Genomic DNA, 22,182 nt, shown 5'->3' with positions numbered 1-22,182 from the left:
ACCATGATTCTACTTTAACTGACTTCAGAACATTTCTGGAGCTTGTAATTTAGGGTATTTAAAATATTCATTATTCTCAAAGGCCTACATCCCTTAAAAGCATCAGATCCTGTCTGACCTTATAAGTTAAGCAGGCTCAGCCCTGGTTAGCATTTGGATGGGTGACCGCCCATGAGTACAAAGTATTATAGGCTATATTTCAATGGAAGGAACTGGAGAAACTACCTCTGAATATTCCTTGCCTAATAACCCCCTATGAAATTCTTGGGCTTGCTGCAAGGAATTTGTAGGTACATACATATACAGTTAGTATTCTCAATCTCCCCCAATGAAAAATCTCAGTATTTCATAGGATGCAGCCATGGCAGTGAAAGTGGAGTCCTAATACTATAAATGTGTACAACGAAACTGCCCCTGTTATTTCCATGATATGGTGCTGGCTTTGATGCTGCTTTGATGCTGCTGTTGCTACCATTTCATGTATGTGTTATTGTTGTTAGACTCCAACTCCCAGCAGACCTAGCTATGTGGGGATCTGGGAGTTGAAATCCAGCAATATCTGAAGAGCTGTACTATGAGCACTTTGATATATAGCAATGGTTAATCAGCCACTCTCTTGGCAGTCCACATGCCTCTGAAGCAACTAGAAAGGTAGTCCTTGTCTAAAGTAACATGTAAAACACAAACAAACAAGCTATTTGGATCTTACATTTCCAGTATAAATTATATGTGACACTGCAATCTGGATAATATTTCAAACTTCACATTTAAGTGGAATCTCAATGAGAGGTGAAATAATTGAAGCCTGGTCAAGTGCTATCAAATAATTGTGTCAATTACTACCATTACTCCCCCCTCTCTAATATGCATTGGATCCTGTAGTTGTTTGGCTTAGCCTTGTGTTTATTTTAAGTAATTCCCTAAACACGCTGGACTTTGAACACACCTCCATGGAACTTAGGCCCCAGCCTAAAGCGCAAATGGTGAAAACTTGACTTTTATGAGACAAGACACTGTTTAGAGATCACCCCTGCTCCTATAAGGTGGTAATACATGCAGTGAAGAAAGGTTTATTCTCCAACTCCTGGCAGTCTTAGATGACACACACTTCCTTGACCATTTCAAACCAGCTTCTGAGCAGAATAGGGGGACTTTTATGGTCACCTTGGTGGATGATCTCCGTCTTAACATTGATAAGGGATTTTAGACCTCTTGGCAGCTTTTGATACCATTGACCACAGCATCCTTCTGAAATTCCTGGAGGGGTTGGGCATTGGAGGCACTGTCTGGTAGTCATACCTCTCAGGAGGTTCCAGATGCTGGTTCTTGGGGATAGCTGCTTCTCAAAAAAGGAGCTGTTATGTGACATCCCAGAAGGTGCCATTCTGTCACCAATGCTTTTTAATATGTACATGAAACCTCTGGGAGAGATCATCTGAAGGCATGAGGCAGGGGTTATCATTATGCTGATGACACCCAAATGTATTTCTCCATGCCTTCCAAAACAACCTCAGCTAAGGATATCATGTTTCCTCTGAATGAATGCCTGAAGGAGATAATGGTCTGAAACTGAATACAGATGAAACAGAGGTACTTGCCATCAAGGGTCCTAATCTGGGAATGAAGGTATGTCAACTAGTCCTGGATGGGGTTACATACCCCATGAAAGATTGCATTCACAGCTTGGGAGTGCTTCTGGATCCGTCTCTCTAAATATCAGCCCAGATATAATGAATGAGCAGGAGTGCTTATTATCAGCTTCAACTAATACACCAGGTGTGACCCTTCCTAGATTTGGAGGACCTACAAAAGATAGTGCATGTGCTGGTAACCTCAAGGTTGGACCTCTGCAACACACTCTTCATTGAGCCACATTTGTACCAAGTTTGGAAACTCTAGTAGGTTCAAAATACAATAGCCAGATTGGTAACAGGAACATCCAGGAGTGAGCATATTACATCCATATTAAAGTCACTCCAGTGGTTGCCAATCAGTTTCTGGCAAAGTACAAAGTGCTGGCTTTGACTTTTAAAGCCCTACATGGTTTGGATTCAGGTTACCTGTAGGACTGCCTTCTCCTGTACAATCTGTCCCAAACACTGAGGTCCTCTAAGGGACAGTTACTCCAGTCAGACAGAACCCAACTGGCCACAGTCACCCAGAGGACATTTTCTTCAGCCTCCCCATGACTGTGGTGTTGCTACTAAGCAAAATGAGATGTCAACATTTAATCATCATCATCATCATCGTCATCGTCATCATCATCCCCAATTCTATTTGTATCCCCCCCACTATCTCCCTGATGGGGATGCAGGGCAGTTAACAACATATAAAGACAATATTCAATGCCGTATAATACAACCAGCCAATAAACAAGACTTAACATAAATTAAAAATGACACAGTAAACCTTGAAAAAAAGCAATAACAAGACATTACCACTGAATTAAATGAACACTAAAATTACTTTTTTACTCAACTAATATAACTAGAATAAAAACTTTTAAAATTGGTAAATTAATTTTAAAAACATTAAAAATTTAAACACCTTTGAATACCTATCTCTTCCGGCAGGATTACCCAGCCAGTTTTAATCACAAATTTTAAACTTGTGTCCTATGTTTAATCTTTGTTCTGTGCATTTTAATCCATTTTTTATAGAAATACATTTTAATGTGTGCATTTTATAGAATTCTTTTAGGTGATTATGTGTTTTGAGAGATCTTGTAATGCCCCTCAAGGCACAAGGAGAGGCAGGAAAGAAATAAAATTATTATTATTATTAATATTCATTTCCATAACCCTGGCAGTTTCTTGTGCTGGAGATAAAGAGCAACAACACTCACCCCTCTTTTTTCAGTTTTTCCCTCTGGCTGCAAAATGCGCTCACTCATGATGATGCATTTGTGCCGGTCCAATTGACTTCCTTAGGAAAGTGACTTGAAGCCCTTAATCATAGCTGAGTGGCACACACACGCGTGGTTGCAGATGCTATTTGCCACAAAGAGGAGGTGACAGGGTGGCAATTATTGCCAGGCGATTGTCATGCACAGCTGTTGGTGTGCCCTTTTCCTGATCCCCCCCCCCCCCGGGATCTTGCCATTGATTTCTGCTGGGTTCTGTTCCTGTTGTCCTGAAGGGCCCAAATCTGCTGGCAAATAAGGGGTGACTCTGGTTGGGTTTTCCCAGCATTATTGAGAGTATTTGCAACTCAAGATGCTTTCCCATGCTTCGGAGGGCATCATCAGCACCACAGCTTGGTGGACAGCTCCATATAGGCAAGCTATAGCAAGAAGGATTAACTCTGTCTCTAGACCAGTGGTTCTCAACCTGTGGATCCCTAGGTGTTTTGGCCTTCAACTCCCAGAAATCCCTGCCAGTTTACCAGCTGTTAGGATTTCTGGGAGTTGAAGGCCAAAACATCTGGGGACCCATAGGTTGAGAACCACTGCTGTAGACTTTTCTCCAGCTAAAAAGGGGCAGCAAAACCATCCAAAGTCTTGCCCCCATCTACACTGGCCATTTAATCCAGCTTCAGACTGTATTGTGCCGACTGTAAACTGCCTTGGTTTGCCTTGGGGCTGAGAAAGGCGGTAGGTATATAAATACGGTAAATAAATAAAATAAATAAAACAATTCGCTCATTTTTTTTTTGCTTTTTCCAATGGTAGTCCAGCACCCCCTGCTCCCCCATGCCAGCAGTTTGAGAGAATGTAAATTAACCCTTGGCCTAAAAAACTTTGAGGACCTTTGTTTCAGAAGCTGGTGCTTGATCTCCGCCTTCCTTGCCAGAAGTGCAGCCAGTCTGTCCTTTTAAGGCACCTGTCCCTTTGAGCCAGTGGTTCTCAACCTGTGGGTCACCAGATGTTTTGGCCTACAACTCCCAGAAATCCCAGCTAGTTTACCAGCTATTATGATTTCTGGGAGTTGAAGGCCAAAACATCTGGGGACCCACAGGTTGAGAACCACTGCTTTAAGCGGATCACCACATTTGAAGGGAGATGTTGACAAGTTAGAATGTGTCCAGAAAAGGCGACTAAAATGATCAAGGGTCTGGAGAACAAGCCCTGTGAGGAGCGGCTTAAGGAGCTGGGCATGTTTAGCTTGCAGCAGAGGAGAAGCCATACTACCCCTCTCTTCTGCCTTAGTTAGACCACACCTGGAATACTGTGTCCAATTCTGGGCACTGAAATTGAAAGGAGATCTTGACAAGGTGGAATACACCACTGGCTGTTAGGAATTGTGGGAGTTGAAGTCCAAAACACCTGGAGGGCCGAAGCTTGCCTGTGCCTGAGATAGATACAGTGGAATTATCTCTTTTTTCAAACGATAATTTAGTCCCCCAGCAGTTTGATGCACAGTGATCCGGCCCTCGGCTTAAAAACTTTGAGGAGCCCTTTAGAAGCTGGTGCTTGATCCCCGCCTTCCTTGCCAGCGGTGCAGCCAGCCTGTCCTTTGAAGGCGCCTGTCCCTTTAAGCGACCAAGCCCCGCCTCTCGAAGGCGCGGAGAGGGCGTGGCCCGCGGCGCTATAAAACCCCACCTCTGCTTCCGGGACTGCAGCTCTAATTGGCTCGATGAGGAGGCCGCGGGAGCGATGTTGAGCTGGCTGCCGCTGCTTCCCCCGATGGCTCTGCAGACGACGCACAGGGGCGGGTGGTGCCGGGCTGAGCGGGAGGCTGGGCTCCGCGGAGGAGGAGAACGAGAAGGAGGAGGAGGAGGCGGCAGCAGCGCCTGTTTGCCGCCTTCAGTGACCGAGCCGCTCCTGCTGCTGGGCTGCTGCCTCCGGCCCGAGGACCCCACCGAGCGGGGACTGCTCCTGGCGCCGCCGCCGCTTCTTCTGCCGGAGGAGGAGGAGGAGGAAGAGCAGAGGAGGAGGAGGATGATGGCCATGGCGGGCGAGGGGCAGCGGCGGAAGGCGCTCTCGCTGCTGGAGGCGGCCCGCTGCCGCTACGAGAGCCTCCAGATCTCCGACGACGTCTTCGGCGAGTCCGGCCAGGACAGCAGCGGCGCCGGAAACCCTTTCTACAGCACCACGGCCGAGTCCCGCTCCGCCTCCGAGGAGGAAGAGGAGGAGGAAGCAGCAGCCCGGGCAAGCAGGGAAGGGCGCGGAGCCTCCCAAGGCAGGAGAGCCGGCCAGGCAGAGGAGGAGGAAGACGACCAGGAGACCCCGCCGCCGCCTTTGCCGGCTGGTTGTCCGCCGGAGACCGAGCAGGAGGAGGAAGAGGAAGGCAAGGGAGGATGGGGCTCCGGGTTAAAGGAGGCGCCCAGCCCGGCTTTCCACGAGAGCAGCGGTAAGGAGGAGGAGGAGGAGGCCTCGGGCCGGAGGCAGGCGGTGGCGGCGGGGAGTGGGAGATTGAAAGAGGGAAAGGAGCCTCCCTTGGCCGCCCCTGGTTGAGCACAAAGTCAGGAGAAAAGGTAGAGGGGAAGGCTACCCCGAGGGGATCGAGGCGAGCCATCCTTATGAGGAGCGGCTTAAAGAGCTGTGCCTGTTTGGCCTGCAGGAGAGAAGGCTGAGGAGAAGTCATGCTCTCTTCTGCCTCGATCAGACCCTACCTGTAATACTGTGTCCAGTTCTGGACATCGCAGTTGAAGGGAGATGTTGACAAGCTGGAATGTGTCCAGAAAAAGGTGACTAAAATGATCAAGGGTCTGGAGAACAAGTCCTGTGAGGAGTGGCTAAAGGAGCTGGGCATGTTTAGCTTGCAGAAGAGAAGGCTGAGAAGAAGTTATGTTACCGCTCTCTTCTGCCTTGATCAGACCACACCTGGAATACTGTGTCCAATTCTGGTCACTGCAATTGAAGGGAGATGATGACAAGCTGGATTGCTTCCAGAGGAGGGTGACTAAAATGATCAAGAGTTTGAGGAATAAGCCTTATGAGGAGCAACTTAAGGATCTTGCTGAAGAGAGGGCTGAGGAGAAGTCACCTTAGCCCTCTCTTCTGCCTTGCTTAGACCACACCTGGAAAACCGTGTCCAATTCTGGGCACTGCAATTGAAGGGAGATGTTGACAAGCTGGAATATGTCCAGAAAAGAGTGACTGAAATTGTCAAAGGCCTGGAGAACAAGCCCTGTGAGGAGTGGCTTAAAGAGCTGGGCATGTTTAGCCTGCAGAAGAGAAGGCTGAAAGGAGACATGATGGTGTGGTATAAATATGTGAGGGGAAGTCATAGGGAGGAGGGAGCAAGCTTGTTTTCTGCTGCCTTGGAGACTAGGATGTGGAGCAATGGCTTCAAACTACAAGAAACGAGATTCCACCTGAACATGAGGAAGAACTTCCTGACTCTGAGAGCTGTTCAGCAGTGGAACTCTCTGCCCCTGAGTGTGGTGGCAGCTCCTTCTTTTCAGGCTTTTAAAAGGAGGCTGGATGGCTATCTGTCGGGGGTGCTTTGAATGCAATTTTCCTGCTTCTTGGCAGGGGGTTGGACTGGGTGGCCCACAAGGTCCAACTCTATGACTCTAAGAGGAGCTGGGAAGGCAAAGGAAGGGCTGCCTCGCAAATTGGACACTGAGGAAAGGAACTGTTACATTCATACATTTAAATGGCAGTGCCTCAGTGCTATGGGATTCTGGGAGTTGCAGTTTTGCAAGTTCAGTGGCCTCTCCCCCAGCTCCACACCCCAGGATCCAATCACACAGGAGTGGTGTCCAACTGCATCCATTCTCAGGCGGGCTACACATCCCAGGATGCCATAGCATTGAGCCATGGCAGACGAGTGGTGCCCAACTGCATTCATCCCACAGTGAAGGTGCCCCTGTTGCTTCCTTCCACTTGCTTCTCAAATCTGACTTTGGCAAAGTGGTGGGCTTTTCTGGGTGACCATTCCCCAGTTGGGAGTGCCTACTGTCTGGTTTGGTTTGCTGCTCCTGGACAGATGTTTAGAAAGTATTTTCTTTTGGGGGCAAAAGGGGGGCACTGCTCCTTTGCAAGAGCAGAGCTTGGCTTTCCAGTGAGACATTGCTTCCTTGGAACAGGTGCCCATGGTGTGCTTTTGGTTTTGTAGCCATTGGGTCTTTTATTGTAGAGCCCAGCTCCGAAAACGGAGCCCCTGCCACCCTGGAGCAGAGCAGAGCTCTCTCTAGTGTTTGCAAGAGATGCTGCTGAGCTTCCCTGGAGCCCTTCAGGGTCCTGCTGTATTCTGGGCCCCATTCAAGGGTGGCAGGCTCTACTTCTAGCTTTGTCATTTGGGGTAAGAGCAGGCATGGGCAAACTTGGGCTCTCCCTCAAGGTATTTTGGACTTCAACTCCCACAATTCCTAATAGCCTCTGGCCCTTTCCTTTTCCATCTCCCTTTCCTGCATGGCTGAGCGGGGAAAGAAAGGGGCCTTGAGGCTGTTAGGAATTGTGGGAGTTGAAGTCCAAAACACCTGGACGGAGGGCCCAAGTTTGCCCTTGCCTGGGTAAGAGGGAGGGAGATCCACACCAGAGATGTTGGGCTGTTTACTGCGTCCTTTCTGACATGGGTGGAATGGAAGTTTCCCTTGACTTTTCTTGAATCCAGATTTCCACATCAGCCCAGAATCCTGAAAGCTTAGTCATTGGAAGGCAGGCTTGTGACCACTCAGGTTGACTCAGGACCGATGGAACAAACCAAATCCCCACAGGTGGCAAAAGGATTTAAGCCAGATGCCTCCCTCTCCCTGTCAAGGTGAAGGGTACCTCGATTGTACTGCCAGAGACAGACCATCCCATTAATACCTGTCCATTGGTAGTAAAAATACAAGAATAACAAGTAACAAGAACATGGGCTATATGGCCATGTTCCAGAAGCATTCTGTCCTGATGTTTTGCCCACATCTATGGCAGGCACCCTCAGAGGTTGTGGGGTCTGTTGAAAACTAGGCAAGTGGGATTTATGTATCTGTGGAATGGGCAGGAGAAAGAATTCTTGTCTGCTTGAGGCAAGTGTGAATGTTACAACTGATCACCTTGATTAGCATTGAATAGCCTTGCAGCTTCAAAGCTTGGCTGCTTCCGTGTGACTAAACCCCACTTGCCTAATTTCCAATAGACCTCACAACCTCTGAGGATACCTGCCATAGATGTGGGAAAAACGTCAGGAGAAAATGCTTCTGGAACATGTCCATACAGCCCGGAAAACTCACAGCAGCCCAGTGATTCTGGCTATGAAAGCCTTCAACAACAAAACTAACAAGTTGTTGTTTTATAATCCATTTCTATTCCTTGTCATGGGACTCAAAGCAGTTTACAAAGTTCAAGCCAATACAAATTAAAATCTGTTGTACTAATACAAAGGGAAGCAATTCTTCACTATTTTTCTCTCAAATGAACCAATATGTTGTTTTGTCCATTTTTTTCCTGCTTTAAGGAAGTTTTTGAAAACTGTTTGCAATTCGAGGCTTGGTTCTGCACAAAATTTGCATGCAGTTCTTTTATGTAGTCAACAGCATTTTCTGTGCCAAAAAACTACAGTTAATATAATGCATGATACAGCAAAGGCTTCAAAGCAATTAAATAAATAGCGTATTAACAACATTCATGTAAAATAGTAAGCCATTCAAAGCATAATAAGAATGATCAAAATACAGCTAAAAAAGAACTCTCTGAAAAGAGCAGCTGACAATTAAAGGTCTGAGTAAATAAAATAGGCAATCCATTGGAGTGTTGTCAAAGGCTTTCATGGCTGGAAACATTGGGTTGTTGTGAGTTTTCCAGGTTGTATGGCCATGCTCCAGAAGCATTCTCTCCTGACATTTCACCCACATCTATGGCAGCCATCCTCAGAGGTTGAGACGTCTGTTGGAAACTAGTCAAGTGAGGTTTCTATATCTGTGGGATGTCCAAGGTGGGAGAAAGAACTCTTGTTTGCTTGAGGCAAGTGTGAATGTTGTAACTGGCCACCTTGATTAGCATTTAATGGCCTCGCAGCTTCAAAGCCTGGCTGCTTCCTGCCTGGAGAAATCCTTTGTTGGGAGGTGTTAGCTGGCCTTGATTGAGTCTTGTCTCTGGAATTCTCCTGTGTTTTGAGTGTTGCTCTTTATTTGCAGTCCTGCTTTTAGAGTTTGTTAATGCTGGTAGACAGCTTTTGGAGCAAAAAGCAACGAAAAACCTTTGCCATTTTATTTGGCAAATCCTTTTAATTACTGCACCCAATTCCCTTCCAGGGTGCTTTGAGGTGATCACTTCTCTCTGCTGATCTGGTTGACCCTTTTGTCTTGTTTTGGTAATGAGCAAGTTAGTGTTTCATGTGTGATGTAACCAGTATGTGGAAGGGCCAGGGATTAGCTTGGTTCAGAGCTTTTTTCCTTTGACCATTTTAAGTGGAGTTCTGAAATGAATGTTCCTTCCTCTGAGACTGCAGCATCAGGTGATGCTGCCCTACATCTGCTGAATGGTCACGTATTGCACACTGTACCAAATAAAAGTCACACACATGCACACGGGAAGAGCTAGCCCAGGCAGTTTGCTGCCTGGCCCAGGGTAACAAATTGTGTTCTTTTCCATTCTATCCACCTTATACTAACCATGTTATTCTGACATTAGAAACAGTTTGCTGCCTGGTTTCTCTCTTTTGTGAGTTATCTTTTGCTCATGATATTTGCCCTCTGGAATTTTACTTCACATTGAAATCAGTTAAAAAGTGCAAGCAGTCGTCCTCCAAATTGTATTTATTTTGGTTCTCAGCCCCAGGCATTGACAGCATTGGGGAAAATGTGATTTACTGTTTTCAAAAGTAGTTCTGCACTACACCATTATATTGTGTGTATTTGCCACTCAGACTTGCTTGTTTCCATCCTATGGTATGAAGGGATCTGTTGTTTAATTAGGTATGTATACTTACTAGAGAGCTCCAGTCTTTAGTACGGTACATCCATAGGGGTTTGCTTGAGAAATCCACATGGATGTGAAAAAAATGTAGAGGATTGCACTTAATATTATTAAATCTATATAAATAAAAATGTAATGTTCATTTGTGGGATTAACATAACTCAAAAACCACTGGGTGAACTGACACCAATTTTGGACACAATACACCTATCAGGCCAACGAGTGACCATCACTAATAAAAACACTGAAAAAACACAGCAGAAGGGACTTAAAAAGCCAAAAAAGCAAGATGCTACAGTGCATGCGCAAAAACAGCTCACCCTGGCAAAAAACAAAAACAACCCCCCCCCCCACACACACACAATAGCATACCCACACTCTCCTCCAGACTACAGCTCCCAGCATCCCCTAGACCAGGCCCTTTAGGAGAGGAGGATGATCCAAATGCACTGATTCCAAGCTGCAAGATTTCTTTTTGAGAGCATCCCAATTCCTGCATATTTCCAATTTCCTATTCCTGGACTGAAACTCCCAGCAATCCTCCAGATAGATAGATTAGATAAATAGGTAGGTAGGTAGATAAATTGATCAGGAGGACTGCTGGGAGTTGCAGTCCAAGAATAGGTAGAGAAGTAAGAAAGGGGGGAAAGAGGAAGGGAAAGAAAAGGGGGGAAGGAAGGGAAGAGAAGGAAGGAAGAGGAGAAGGAAAGCAAAAAAGGGAAGGAAGGAGAAAAGAAAGGAGAAGGAAAGCTGGCCACAGCAATGCGTGGTGGGAACAGCTAATAGCAATATGAATATGTACAATTCAATGTATCTGTGTTTATGTTGCTGTCATTGAAGTGGGGTGGGGATGATCTCTGATCCATTGAATTTGTGGGTCTAGATCAGGCATGGCCAAACTTTGGCCTTCCCTCCAGGTATTTTTGGACTTTCTCACCATTCCTAATAGCCTCAGGCCCCATTCTTTTTAGGGAGGATGGGGCTGGAGGCTGTTAGAAATGGTGGGAGTTGGAATCAAAAACACCTGGAGAGTCCAAGGCCTAATCTAGAACGTTTCGAAAAAAACTCAAGACATGGCTGTTTGAGCAAGCATTTGCAAATATTGAGTAATGGACATATGAAAACGGAACAACTATACGATGGAATTAGACAATGCTTTTATTGTGAATTTGCTGGCTTATGTTTTTATTGCTGTTGTTATGATTTTATGATTTATGTTTTAAATTGTGTTGTATTTTGGGGCATTGAATTTTGCCTTGTAAACTGCCTCGAGTTGCCATAAGGCTGAGAGATACAAATAAAGTAAATAATAATAGTTCCAGGGGGGCACTGTATACAACTAAACTATATTTCTCAAAGTACCAGAAGTGAGAATTAAATTGAGATTTTTTTCTAGAACTTTTAATTCAAGGGAGCACAATAGTCCTCCATAGAAACCAATTTTAGGTATCTTATTGAGCGCTAACTACCAAGAGTATGCAAAACAAAGCCATGAAATTTAAAGTGGTGTGAAGCATTACAGTGTAGATGCTCTCTATGACTCTGCAGAATTATCTGGTCACAGAATTTCTAGGAAGATCATAACAGCTGAACAAATTAGATCAAGCTTAGGGAAACATCTGAGAAATGAGCAAAGGAAAAAGCTTTATAGACTTGGTTTGTGTATTTTGAGTGAGAAATTGGTGCTGCTCCAAATGTACTTCAATACTTGTCATGCTTAAGCCTTATTGCTTATGGCTGGTCAAAACAACCACTTCTGGGGAGCTGCAGTTTCAACATCCGGCTGTAAGCTTTCTCCTTCTTCCTCTAACTTGGAGCTGCTTTCGGCATGCCAAGCTTTACAGTCGCATGGGATGGTGAGAGGAGTTACATATATAAAGAATAAGACATAATTTCAGTTACATCCAGTAAGGAAATCTCTCTGAATCTGGAATGCTTGCAGATTGCAGTGACCCCTTGCCTCCAAAGCTGAGGGAGTGCATATTCCCAGATCTTGGAACTGTTGATTTTTTTTTGTTACGGTTCCTAAAATATGCATATTTTTTCCAAAATATAAACAATTTAAAGGAACTTTAAAATGTCAGCATTTAAAGAAGAAGAAGTACATAAAACCTTCAGATTCCATATTTCACTAGTTTTAACCAGCATAGCTTAATGCAAACATGGGGGAACTTCGACCCTCCAGGTGTTTTGGACTACAACTCCCACAAATCCTGGCCTTAGGACCTTTCCTTTCCCCCTCAGCAGCTTAAGGGAGAAAAGGAAGGGGCTTGAGGCCAGGAATTGTGAGGGCTGAAGTCCAAAACATCTGGAGTGCCATTGAGGGGGAAAAGAAAAGGGCCTGAGGCCAGGAATTGAGGGAGTTGACGTCCAAAACATCTGGAGGGCTGAAGTTTGCCCATGCCTGATCTAACAGCCTCTGGAGGCAGCTACATCATTCCTATGCCACCCTTTAGAGTAGGAGTGAGCAAACTGTGGCCCATGGGGCAGTTTTGTGGCCATCAGCAGTCTCTGGAGTAACTCCCTCAGAGGTATAGAGGCTCTTTTACATTTGGAGGCTCTCCCATCCGCGTGGTCCCAAAACTCTTGCCACACCCCACTTTTATTGCTTCATAATGCATTCTACTGTTACTCCCTCCCTACCTTTCCACAAGTGCCCAGGTAAGTGTGCGCTGTGATTTTTAGTCCTGAAACTGGACAAAAATGATAGAAACATCTTCAGTTGGTTGGAGAACTGTATTCATGCTCTTGTTGGTTATTAAAATCTGCCTTTTATCCTAAGTTTATTTGATCAGAAGTACATTAGGAGCACTGGGGTGTTGTGTGGTTTCCGGGCTGTATGGCTGTGTTCTCGTAGCAGCATTTTCTCCTGATGTTTTGCCTACATCTGTATCTGGCAGTGATACTCAGGATCTTAACCTATCATAAGTAAGATTTGTACTTTGAATAAAATAATAATAAAAATACTTCATTTGTTTTCTGCCCTATCTCCCCAAAGGGACTCAGGGTAGTTTCCAACATAACAATGCCAAACATTCAATGCCTTTGTAAAACAAACAAATATTGACATAAAATCCTACAGGCACCTTGAATATGAAAATAACATTAAAACCTAACATTAATTAAAGCCTAACATCAGTAAATTAAACGTAGCATCAATAAATTAAACTACACATAGTCAAACAAAATTATATAATAACATAAAATCTAAACAAACTTCCACATTAATTTACAAAAGTCAACTAGAATTCACAAAACAGTGTGGGTTGGTTGTGTAGTCAAACGATGGTCATTGAGCTGGCATGGACTAGGAGAGTCCAAATACAAAATAGTTCTCAACCAGGCTTGCTAGTATTATCTCGTTATCTAATCCTCCTCCTCTCCAAACTATTCATACATTGAATTATTGGACATTATTCTTAGGAAGCAGTAGGAATCCAGAAGGAGTAAAAACCCTAACATTATCTCAGCACCATCAAGCAATCAAGCAAGGTCTCTGTGTGGAAACAATTCAGATGGAGAGCCTTTGAAGAACACTGGTGTGCTTGTTGAGAGCAATGTAATTAAAAAGAAGTTATTGCAATCCATTCGATAACTAACAAGGCTCATGTCTAAAATCCCATTTTCTGGATGAGCAGGGGCTAAGAAACAGCTTCTTAGGGATAGCCAAGAGAAGCCGAGGAGCTTCCTGTTGGGAACACTTTATTGGCCACAGTTGACCAGCTGATTCCAAGATGATGTGCAGTAGGGTGCCAAGAGTTCCTGAATTTCAAGTGTTTAACACCAAAATTACTGATACAGAGAAAACTTAGTGGATGGGAAAAAGCATATTTTTCTCAACCTGAAATAGAACAGATTAGTAGTGCTGAGAGTGAGTGAAGTTAACATTGCTAGTTATGTCTTAGTTCACCCAAAGTAAACCTACTGATATCAGATATTTCAGATACAGTTCTCTTTATGTATATGTCCTAACATGTGTTCTGTCCAAGTGTATAGTTATTTTTTTTATTAAATCAAAGTATATCATATTCTCTTTAAGTTACTAGAAATTACTAGAAACGTGTCCAATCACTGGGTCCTGTGAGTTTTCCAGGCTGTATGGCCATGTTCCAGAAGCATTCTCTCCTGATGTTTCACCCACATCTATGGCAGGCATCCTCAGAGATGAGGTCTGTTGGAAACTAGGCAAGTGAGGTTTATATATCTGTGGAATGTCTAGGGTGGGAGTCCAGACAAGAATCAATCAACGAAGGCTAACACCTCCCAACAAGCTCTCAGGCAGCAACCAGCCAGACTTTGAAGCTGCAAAGTCATTAAATGCTAAACAAGGTGGCAAGTTACAACATTCATACTTGCCTCAAACAGACAAGAGTTCTTTCTCCCACCTGGACATTCTCAGAGGTTGTGAGGTCCTCACAACCTCTGAGGATGCCTGCCATAGATGTGGGTGAAACATTAGGAGAGAATGCTTCTGGAACATGAACATACAGCCTGGAAAACTCACAGCAACCCAGTGATTCCAGCCATGAAAGCCTTCAACAACACGTGTCCAATCAGATGACATGCCACTTTTTCCAGAAACCCTATATCATTGATGCATCCAGAATAGACAGTGAGTTAATTCTGACTGTGAGTTATGCTTTGGTGCGACCAACACATTTCTAGCTCAGAAATCAATATCCTAATGTCAAATCTGACTAGCAGAGATTTGTGGACAGTTTCTAATCTACCTTTAACTATTGGAAATTTCCATCATTCCCCCTGCCCTGCCCAGCTGTTAGCAGCAATTGGGGTTTAGATAGGACTAAATTTCCTTTGTATTAAACTCTTTTTCCTCACTTGAAGCCTCTCAATTTTGCTTTTACTGTCCTTTGAAATTCATGGTCATGAATGTCTTTTGTGTATCCATGTAACAATGTAACATTCCCAGACTGTCGGGTTGGATAAAGATTCCCTTCCCCCTTTGCAGTCTCTGCCTCTTCTCCTTCATTATCTTTTCCGGATCTCTCCTTTCCTTCAGAGAGTCTTCACTTCTCCATTAACAAGATAGCGAGTTAAGAAGGGCGTTATCACCATTACCTGATCTTTTCACTCTATGCCTACGTTGGAGGCTTTCCATGCATATGTAACTGTAAAAGTCATTAGTATGCTTTTTCTAAATGTGTGATCTTAAATTGCTTGCCTTGCTTATTTTGAGTCATTATTGGTTCAGGGAAGCAACCTAAGATTGAGGCTACTCTGCTACTCTGTTGAGAAGAAGCCTTTCCATTTTCTCCCAAAACAGCTATCACTGCAGGGTGCTCTGATTCCAATATTATCTACATTGTAGAATTAGTGCATTTTGATACTGGTTGAACTGCCATGGCTGTGAGCTATGGAATTATGGAGTTCTAGTTTTACAGCAGTGTTTCTCAACCTGGGAGTTGGGACCTTTGGGGGTTGCAAGGGGGTTTCAGAGGGGTCGCCAAAGACCATCGGAAAACATATTTCTGATGGTTTTAGGAACTCCTTTGGCAGAGGAAGGCTGAAGATCTCTCTGCCTGCCCTTCTCTTCCTTTTTTGGAAACAGACAGCTAATCCTCCTACCAAAAGCCTCCCCCGCTGCAATTGGCCAGCCTATCAGCCACAGGGAGGATGGTTTCTGAGACTTCAATTGGGGATGGCATTCTTGGTGCATGCAGCTCAGTGCACATATGCTGGCAAGGGAGAGCATGTGAGGCTGGAGGGAGGCTCGTGCCAGTGAGTCCCTTCAAGGCATGGGGGTTCTATGTGGGAAATTTGGTCCAATTCTATCATTGGTGGAGTTCAGCATTCTCTTTGATTTTAGGCGAACTATAAATCCCAGTAACTACACCAGTGTTCACATTTGGGCATATTGAGTATTTGTGCCAAGCTTGGTCCAGATCTATAATTGTTTGAGTCCACAGTGCTCTCTGGATGTAGGTGAACTACAACTCCAAAACTCAAGGTCAATGCCCACCAAACCCTTTCAGTATTTTCTGTTGTTCATGGGAGTTCTGTGTGCCAGTTTGGTTCAATTCCATCATTGGTGGAGTTCAGAATGCCCTTTGATTGTAGGTGAACTATAAATCCCAGCAACTACAACTCCCAAATGACAAAATCAATCCCCCCCCAACCCCACCAGTATTTGAATTTGGGTGTACGGGGTATTTGTGCCAAATTTTGTCTAGTGAATGAAAATATATTCTGCATATCAGATATTTACATTACAATTCATAACAGTAGCAAAATTACAGTTATGAAATCGCAACGAAAATAATTTAATGGTTGGGGGTCACCACAACATGAGGAATTGTATTAGTATCCAATGTAAGAAATAACTATACTCAACCTTCTAAACACAGAGGCAATCAGGTGTGTTCAGAATAGTGCTGGTAAGATAATGCAGGTATGTGCTCAGACACAACTATTATGAATAAGGTTAGAAAAGTGGGCATTATTTTAAAAGTATAATAATGGGTATTTATCTTAAAACATCTGTGTGCTATTCTGTGCATAGCTGTCTCTGGCTAAGTAATGCTAGCAGTTTGATGTGCTAAAACTAGATCCATACAAATAAAGTAAAAGGAGCTAAATATCAGCACAAAGTTACCAGATGGACCTGGAAATTATAACAAAGAGGCGAAATAATTGTCTTTGGAGCAGTTAGTCATAGAGCCATTCTCTCCACAATAGTTGCATTAGTCATTCTCTTCCTTGTGAAATGCTTAAAATAAACTGATAATTTTCTCTTAGAGAAAAAAACCCCAACCATGGATTTTGAGACTGGGTGCTATAAATGACCCCAGCTGAGCAGAGTGAATCTCTTTATCTTTTTTTTACTGTTGCGAGCTGCTTTCCATTAAGGCAGGAAGAAAAAAAAGGTTATTTTAGAGACAGATAAGCTCAATATTATAATAGGTTTTTCCTGATTGGTATCCCTCCATGGACAGAAATCTGTTTGATCCTGCAAAAATTCCCATTAGTAGAAAAAGGAGGCAAGCAGTTTTCATTGATTTTCCTGCCCACGCTGCCTTCTGAGCTCATAGGATCAGCCTTTGCTAATCCCAGAGTGCACAGCTAAAGCTTTCCTGACAGATGGACATCTGTTTAAAAATATTCAAGGAGGAAAAGCCCAATGTCTTCCCTTGTAGCCTTTTGCACTGTTGAACTGAAGTTCTTCCTAATATTCCCTTCAAATTACCATTCTTGTCATTTGAACAGCCTGAAAACTTGGCTGTTCCAGTGTGCCTTCAATGATTGAATGTTCAATAATCCCTGACCAAACTCTGCATAAAATGCCCTCAGGCCATCCGGGGGATAAGGAAGGGTTTAATTGTACCGGTTGTGCAATTAAACCCTACCTTATCCCCCGGATCCCCTGTCCTGATACATTACATTGCCCTCTCACCCAGTGTTTAAAATTTTTAATCTTTGCAATTGGCCCTGCCCACTGTGATTATTTTCAGTGTTTTAATGTCCTGATTTTATATTGTTGCACTGTTTATTTATATTGGTTTTGTATCTTATGTTCTTTTCTTATTTTCTGTTGTGTTCTTGTGTTATATTGTTTTACTGTATTGCTGGGTGTGGCCTCATGTAAGCCACCCCGAGTCCCCTTGGGGAGATTGTGGCGGAGTATAAATAAAGTTTTATTACTATTATTATTATTGAATCTATTGGTTCAGGGTCTAACCCAGGCATGGGCAAACTTCGGCCGTTCAGGGGTTTTGGGCTTCAACTCCCACAATTCCTAACAGCCTCAGGCCCTTTCCTTTCCCCCCTCAGCTGCTTAAGGCTGTTAGGAATTCTGAGAGTTAGTCCAAAACCTTTGGAGGGCCATCATTTTCCCACACCTGGTCTAACCTCTGGAACAAAAAGTCTGCTTAAGAAACAGCATGGAAGGTGGCACAAGGAGTTTCAGGTCCAATAAGGAAATCGCCCTGATTTCCATTTGCTGACAGAAGTCAGAAAGCACCTCTACTGGATTGCTCCCTTATGTTCTGCAAAGGGACACCAATTGGATATTGTCCAATACCAACTATGTATATGATTGAAAATATGTGTCCATTGTAAAAGATGACATCTTTTTGTAAATTTATGTTTGTGTTACATAAAATGTTCCTAGTCCAGAGGAGTCCGAGTTTCAGTGATATTTATTTATTTATTTATTAGGAAAAAGTAACATTTCCCCCCTGACATTTAGTCCAGTCATGTATGACTCTGGGGGTTGGTGCTCATCTCCATTTTTAAGCTGAAGAGCCGGTATTGTCCGTAGACATCTCCAAGGCAATGTGGGACTGCGTGGAGTGCCGTTACCTTTCCGCCGGAGTGGTACCTATTGATCTAGTCACATTTGCATGTTTTTGAACTGCTAGACTGGCAGAAGCCGGGGCTGACAGCGGAAGCTCATACTGGTCCCAGGATTTGAACCTGTGACCTTTCGGTCAACAAGTTTAGCAACTCAGTGTTTTAACCCACTTTGCCACCACATTTATATCCCGCCCTTCTCACCCCGAAGGGGACTCAGGTATAATTCGATGCCATATATACATAAGATAATACAACATATACATTAAAACCAATAATTAAAATGTATCAGTCTTAACACAGTTAATTAAAATCACAAAATTCAAAGGCATATTCCGAGAGCCATTCCAGTCATCAATTGCATTGTTCCATAAACACTTATTTGTACTGAGAATTATTGTCCAAAGACTTGGTCCCATAACTATGTCTTCACTTTCTTTTGGAAGGTTAGGAGGGAGGGGACTGATGCAATTTCACTGGGGAGGGAGTTCCATAGCCGAGGGACCACCACTGAGAAGGCCCTGTCTATTTATTTATTATTTATTTCTTGCATTTATTGACCGCCCCTCTCAGCCCGAGGGCGACTCGGGGCGGTGAACAACAACAAACAGACAGTGTACAGTGAGCCGTGGCGACACAGACCAGACAAATACAACATAACATATACCCACACTAAAATCCGCTTCGTCAAGTCCTGGGGTCATAGCCAAAATTCGTAGTCCTAGTTCGTTCCATTGTCATTCCAATACACTCAGTTGAAGGCCTGCTCGAAGAGCCATGTTTTCAGGCCCCTACGAAAGGCCATCAGAGAGGGCGCCTGTCTAACTTCAGCAGGGAGGGTGTTCCACAGCCGGGGGGCCACCACCGAGAAGGCCCGTTCCCTCGTCCCCGCCAAGCGTGCCTGTGAGGCAGGCGGGACCGAGAGAAGGGCCTCCCCGGATGATCTCAAGGCCCTCGTGGGCTGATAGGCCAAGATGCGGTCTGCCAGGTATTTTGGGCCGGAACCGTTTAGGGCTTTGTAGGATAACACCAGCACCTTAAATTGGGCCCGGTAGCAGATCGGCAGCCAGTGGAGCTGAGACAGCAGGGGCGTTGTATGCTCTCTGCGTCCCGCTCCCGTTAGCAACATGGCTGCCGCGCGCTGGACTAGTTGGAGCTTCCGGACCGTCTTCAAGGGCAGCCCCACGTAGAGAGTGTTGCAGTAGTCAAGGCGGGATGTGACCAAAGCGTGTACCACCGTGGCCAAGTCAGACTTCCCAAGATACGGGCGCAGCTGGCGCACGAGCCTAAGCTGTGCAAATGCTCCCCTGGTCACCGCTGAAACCTGGGGCTCCAGGCTCAGCGATGAGTCCAGGGTCACACCCAAGCTGCGAACCTGCGCCTTCAAGGGGAGTGCGACCCCGTCCAGCACAGGCTGTAACCCTATACCCTGTTCGGCCCTGCGACTGACCAGGAGTACCTCTGTCTTGTCTGGATTTAATTTCAGTTTGTTCGCCCTCATCCAGACCATTACAGCGGCCAGGCACCGGTTCAGGACTTCGACGGCCTCCTTAGTAGCAGGTGGGAAGGAGTGACAGAGTTGGACGTCATCTGCGTACAGGTGACACCGCACCCCGAAACTCCGGATGATCTCACCCAGCGGCTTCATGTAGATGTTAAACAACAAGGGGGACAAGATGGAACCCTGAGGAACGCCACAGGTCAACGGCTGTGGCGTTGAACAGGAGTCCCCCAATAACACCTTCTGAGTACGGCCCTCCAGAAATGACCGGAGCCACTGCAGGGCAGTGCCCCCGAGGCCCATCTCTGCAAGGCGTCCCAGAAGAATACCGTGGTCGACGGTATCGAAGGCCGCTGAGAGGTCCAGGAGCACCAACAGGGACACACTCCCCCTGTCTAGCTCCCGGCGCAGATCATCCACTAAGGCGACCAAGACCGTCTCGGTACCATGTCCCGGTCTGAAACCAGACTGTGCCGGATCCAGATAATCCGTGTCTCTCAAGAATACCTGGAGTTGTGAGGCCACCACGCTTTCCATGACTTTGCCCAAGAAGGGAAGATTGGAAACGGGCCGAAAGTTGTCCAATTTAGTGGGGTCAAGTGATGGTTTCTTCAACAGCGGCTTTATAACAGCCTGTTTTAGGCTCGCTGGAATCTTGCCTTCCCGAAGGGAGGCGTTAACCACCACCGTTACCCACTCGGCCAATCCCCCTCTGGCCTCCTTAAGAAGCCAGGATGGGCAGGGGTCTAGGATGGACGTGGTGGGTCTCATTCCTCCAAGTACCTTGTCCACATCCTCGGGTTTCACAAACTGAAAAGAATCCAACAAAATCTGACAAGCAGGTGCTTGTGTCACATCCACAGAGACTGCATCTAATGTGGCGTCCAGCCCAGAACGGATCAAAGCGACTTTGTCTGCAAAGAACCGAGCAAATGCTTCACAGCGCGTTGCCGAGTTGTCAGGGCTCCCACCGGTGGGGGGAGTTAAAAGACCTCTGACAACCCGGAACAACTCCGCCGGACGGTTCTTTGCAGACGCAATAGTGGCCGCAAAGAAAGTTTTCTTTGCGGCTTTTATTGCCGCGGCATATGCCCTCAAAAAGGACACAAACCGTGCTCGGTTTGACTCGCTTGGGTCCGATCGCCACACGCTCTCTAGAACCCTCTTCTTTCGCTTCATCGCTGCCAGCTCCTCAGTGAACCAAGGGGCTGGTTTAGCTCGGTTACTTGAGAGGGGACGTTCCGGAGCGATCATGTCAATAGCCCTGGTCATCTCCCCATTCCAGAGAGCGACCAAGGCCTCGACATTGTCGCCTACCGCGGTGGCGGGAAACTCCCCAAGAGCCATCAGGAATCCGTTCGGATCCATTAGCCTCCTGGGGCGGACCATCTTAATGGGTCCTCCACCCCTGCGGAGGTTAGGGGGCGCAGTGAGCCTAAACCTAATCAGGAAGTGGTCGGTCCACGGCAACGGAGAGATGGACAACTCCTCCACACCGCCACCTTGCTCCCATCCCTGGCAGAAAACCAAGTCCAATGTGTGTCCAGCACAGTGGGTGGGGCCAGTTATTTTTTGGGACAGCCCCATGGTTGCCATGGCGGACATGAAGTCCTGAGCCGCACCTGTGAGGGTTGCCTCGGCGTGGATGTTGAAGTCCCCCAGCACAAGAAGCCGTTGGGACTCCACCGCCAGGCTCGAGACCACCCCCGCTAGCTCAGGTAGGGAGACTGTAGTGCAGCGAGGTGGACGGTACACTAGCAGAATCCCTATTCTGTCCCGGTCACCCACCCTCAGGTGGACGCATTCAAAATTTGTGGTCTGCGGGATGGGGCTCCTGGTTAGATGGATGGTATCTCTATAGACCACTGCGACCCCGCCTCCCCGTCCTCCGGCTCTTGGTTGGTGTTGCACGGAGAACCCTGGAGGACAAAGCTGGGAGAGATTTACGCCCCCCGCTTCATCCAACCAGGTCTCCGTGATGCACGCCAGATCTGCCCGCTCCTCCAGGATTAAGTCCTGGATCCAAGTTGTTTTCCCGTTGACAGACCTGGCGTTCAACAACACCACCTTCAAGCCGGAGGGCCCGCTCACCTGGTTACACCAAATTACCTTAGGAGACCTATTGGGAATAGTTAATTTGGAAAAGCGGTCCGAATCAGGCCGAATTCGAGGTCTCCTTCTCCCGCATCTCCTCCTTCCCACCACGACCTCTATGGGGGCCCCTCGGCTAGTGGAACACCTCCCCCCCTCCATGCCGCAGTTCTGAGCCATAAGAGTGCTTTCTCCTATGCTTGTTGTTAAGTTTATTGGTTCTTGCCAGCATCCCCCCTCCCCCACCTCCCCCCTCCCCACCACACTCTCAATCTCATGCTCCGGACTACCTCCTCTCCCACCCCCTCCACCACACCAGAGCAACATAAACAGTATCCAGAGGGGGGCAGGGGGCCACATGGGTAACCGCACTGCAGATGGTAATGATAATATAACTAGTTCTTAAAGTGCAAGGATTTCAGAAGCAGTCCGTCAATGAGCGAGGATGATCGTAGATTACTTAGCAGCAAAACACATTCAAAGGCACGTT

At 45.9% G+C, this 22,182-nt stretch overlaps 1 protein-coding gene across 2 annotated transcripts in view; it reads left to right on the top strand.

Moving 5' to 3' along the window:
- Positions 1-4,548: 4,548 nt before the first annotated feature.
- PGBD5 (piggyBac transposable element derived 5) overlaps positions 4,549-22,182 on the top strand; it is a 123,278-nt gene continuing 105,644 nt past the window's right edge. For both annotated transcript variants that reach the window (XR_010909387.1, XM_060753800.2), the window contains exon 1: positions 4,549-5,291. Coding sequence is in view for 1 of the 2 variants with exons in the window: in XM_060753800.2 (XP_060609783.2) it covers positions 4,595-5,291 (697 nt within the window). In the remaining variant the exon portion in view is untranslated. The remainder of the gene's footprint in view (positions 5,292-22,182) is intronic.

This window comes from Anolis sagrei, chromosome 1 (genome assembly GCF_037176765.1).
Source record: "Anolis sagrei isolate rAnoSag1 chromosome 1, rAnoSag1.mat, whole genome shotgun sequence".
Classification (NCBI taxonomy): Eukaryota; Metazoa; Chordata; class Lepidosauria; order Squamata; family Dactyloidae; genus Anolis; species Anolis sagrei.
Note: the sequence above shows the minus strand (reverse complement) of the source record. Positions and strands in the feature narration are given on the sequence as shown.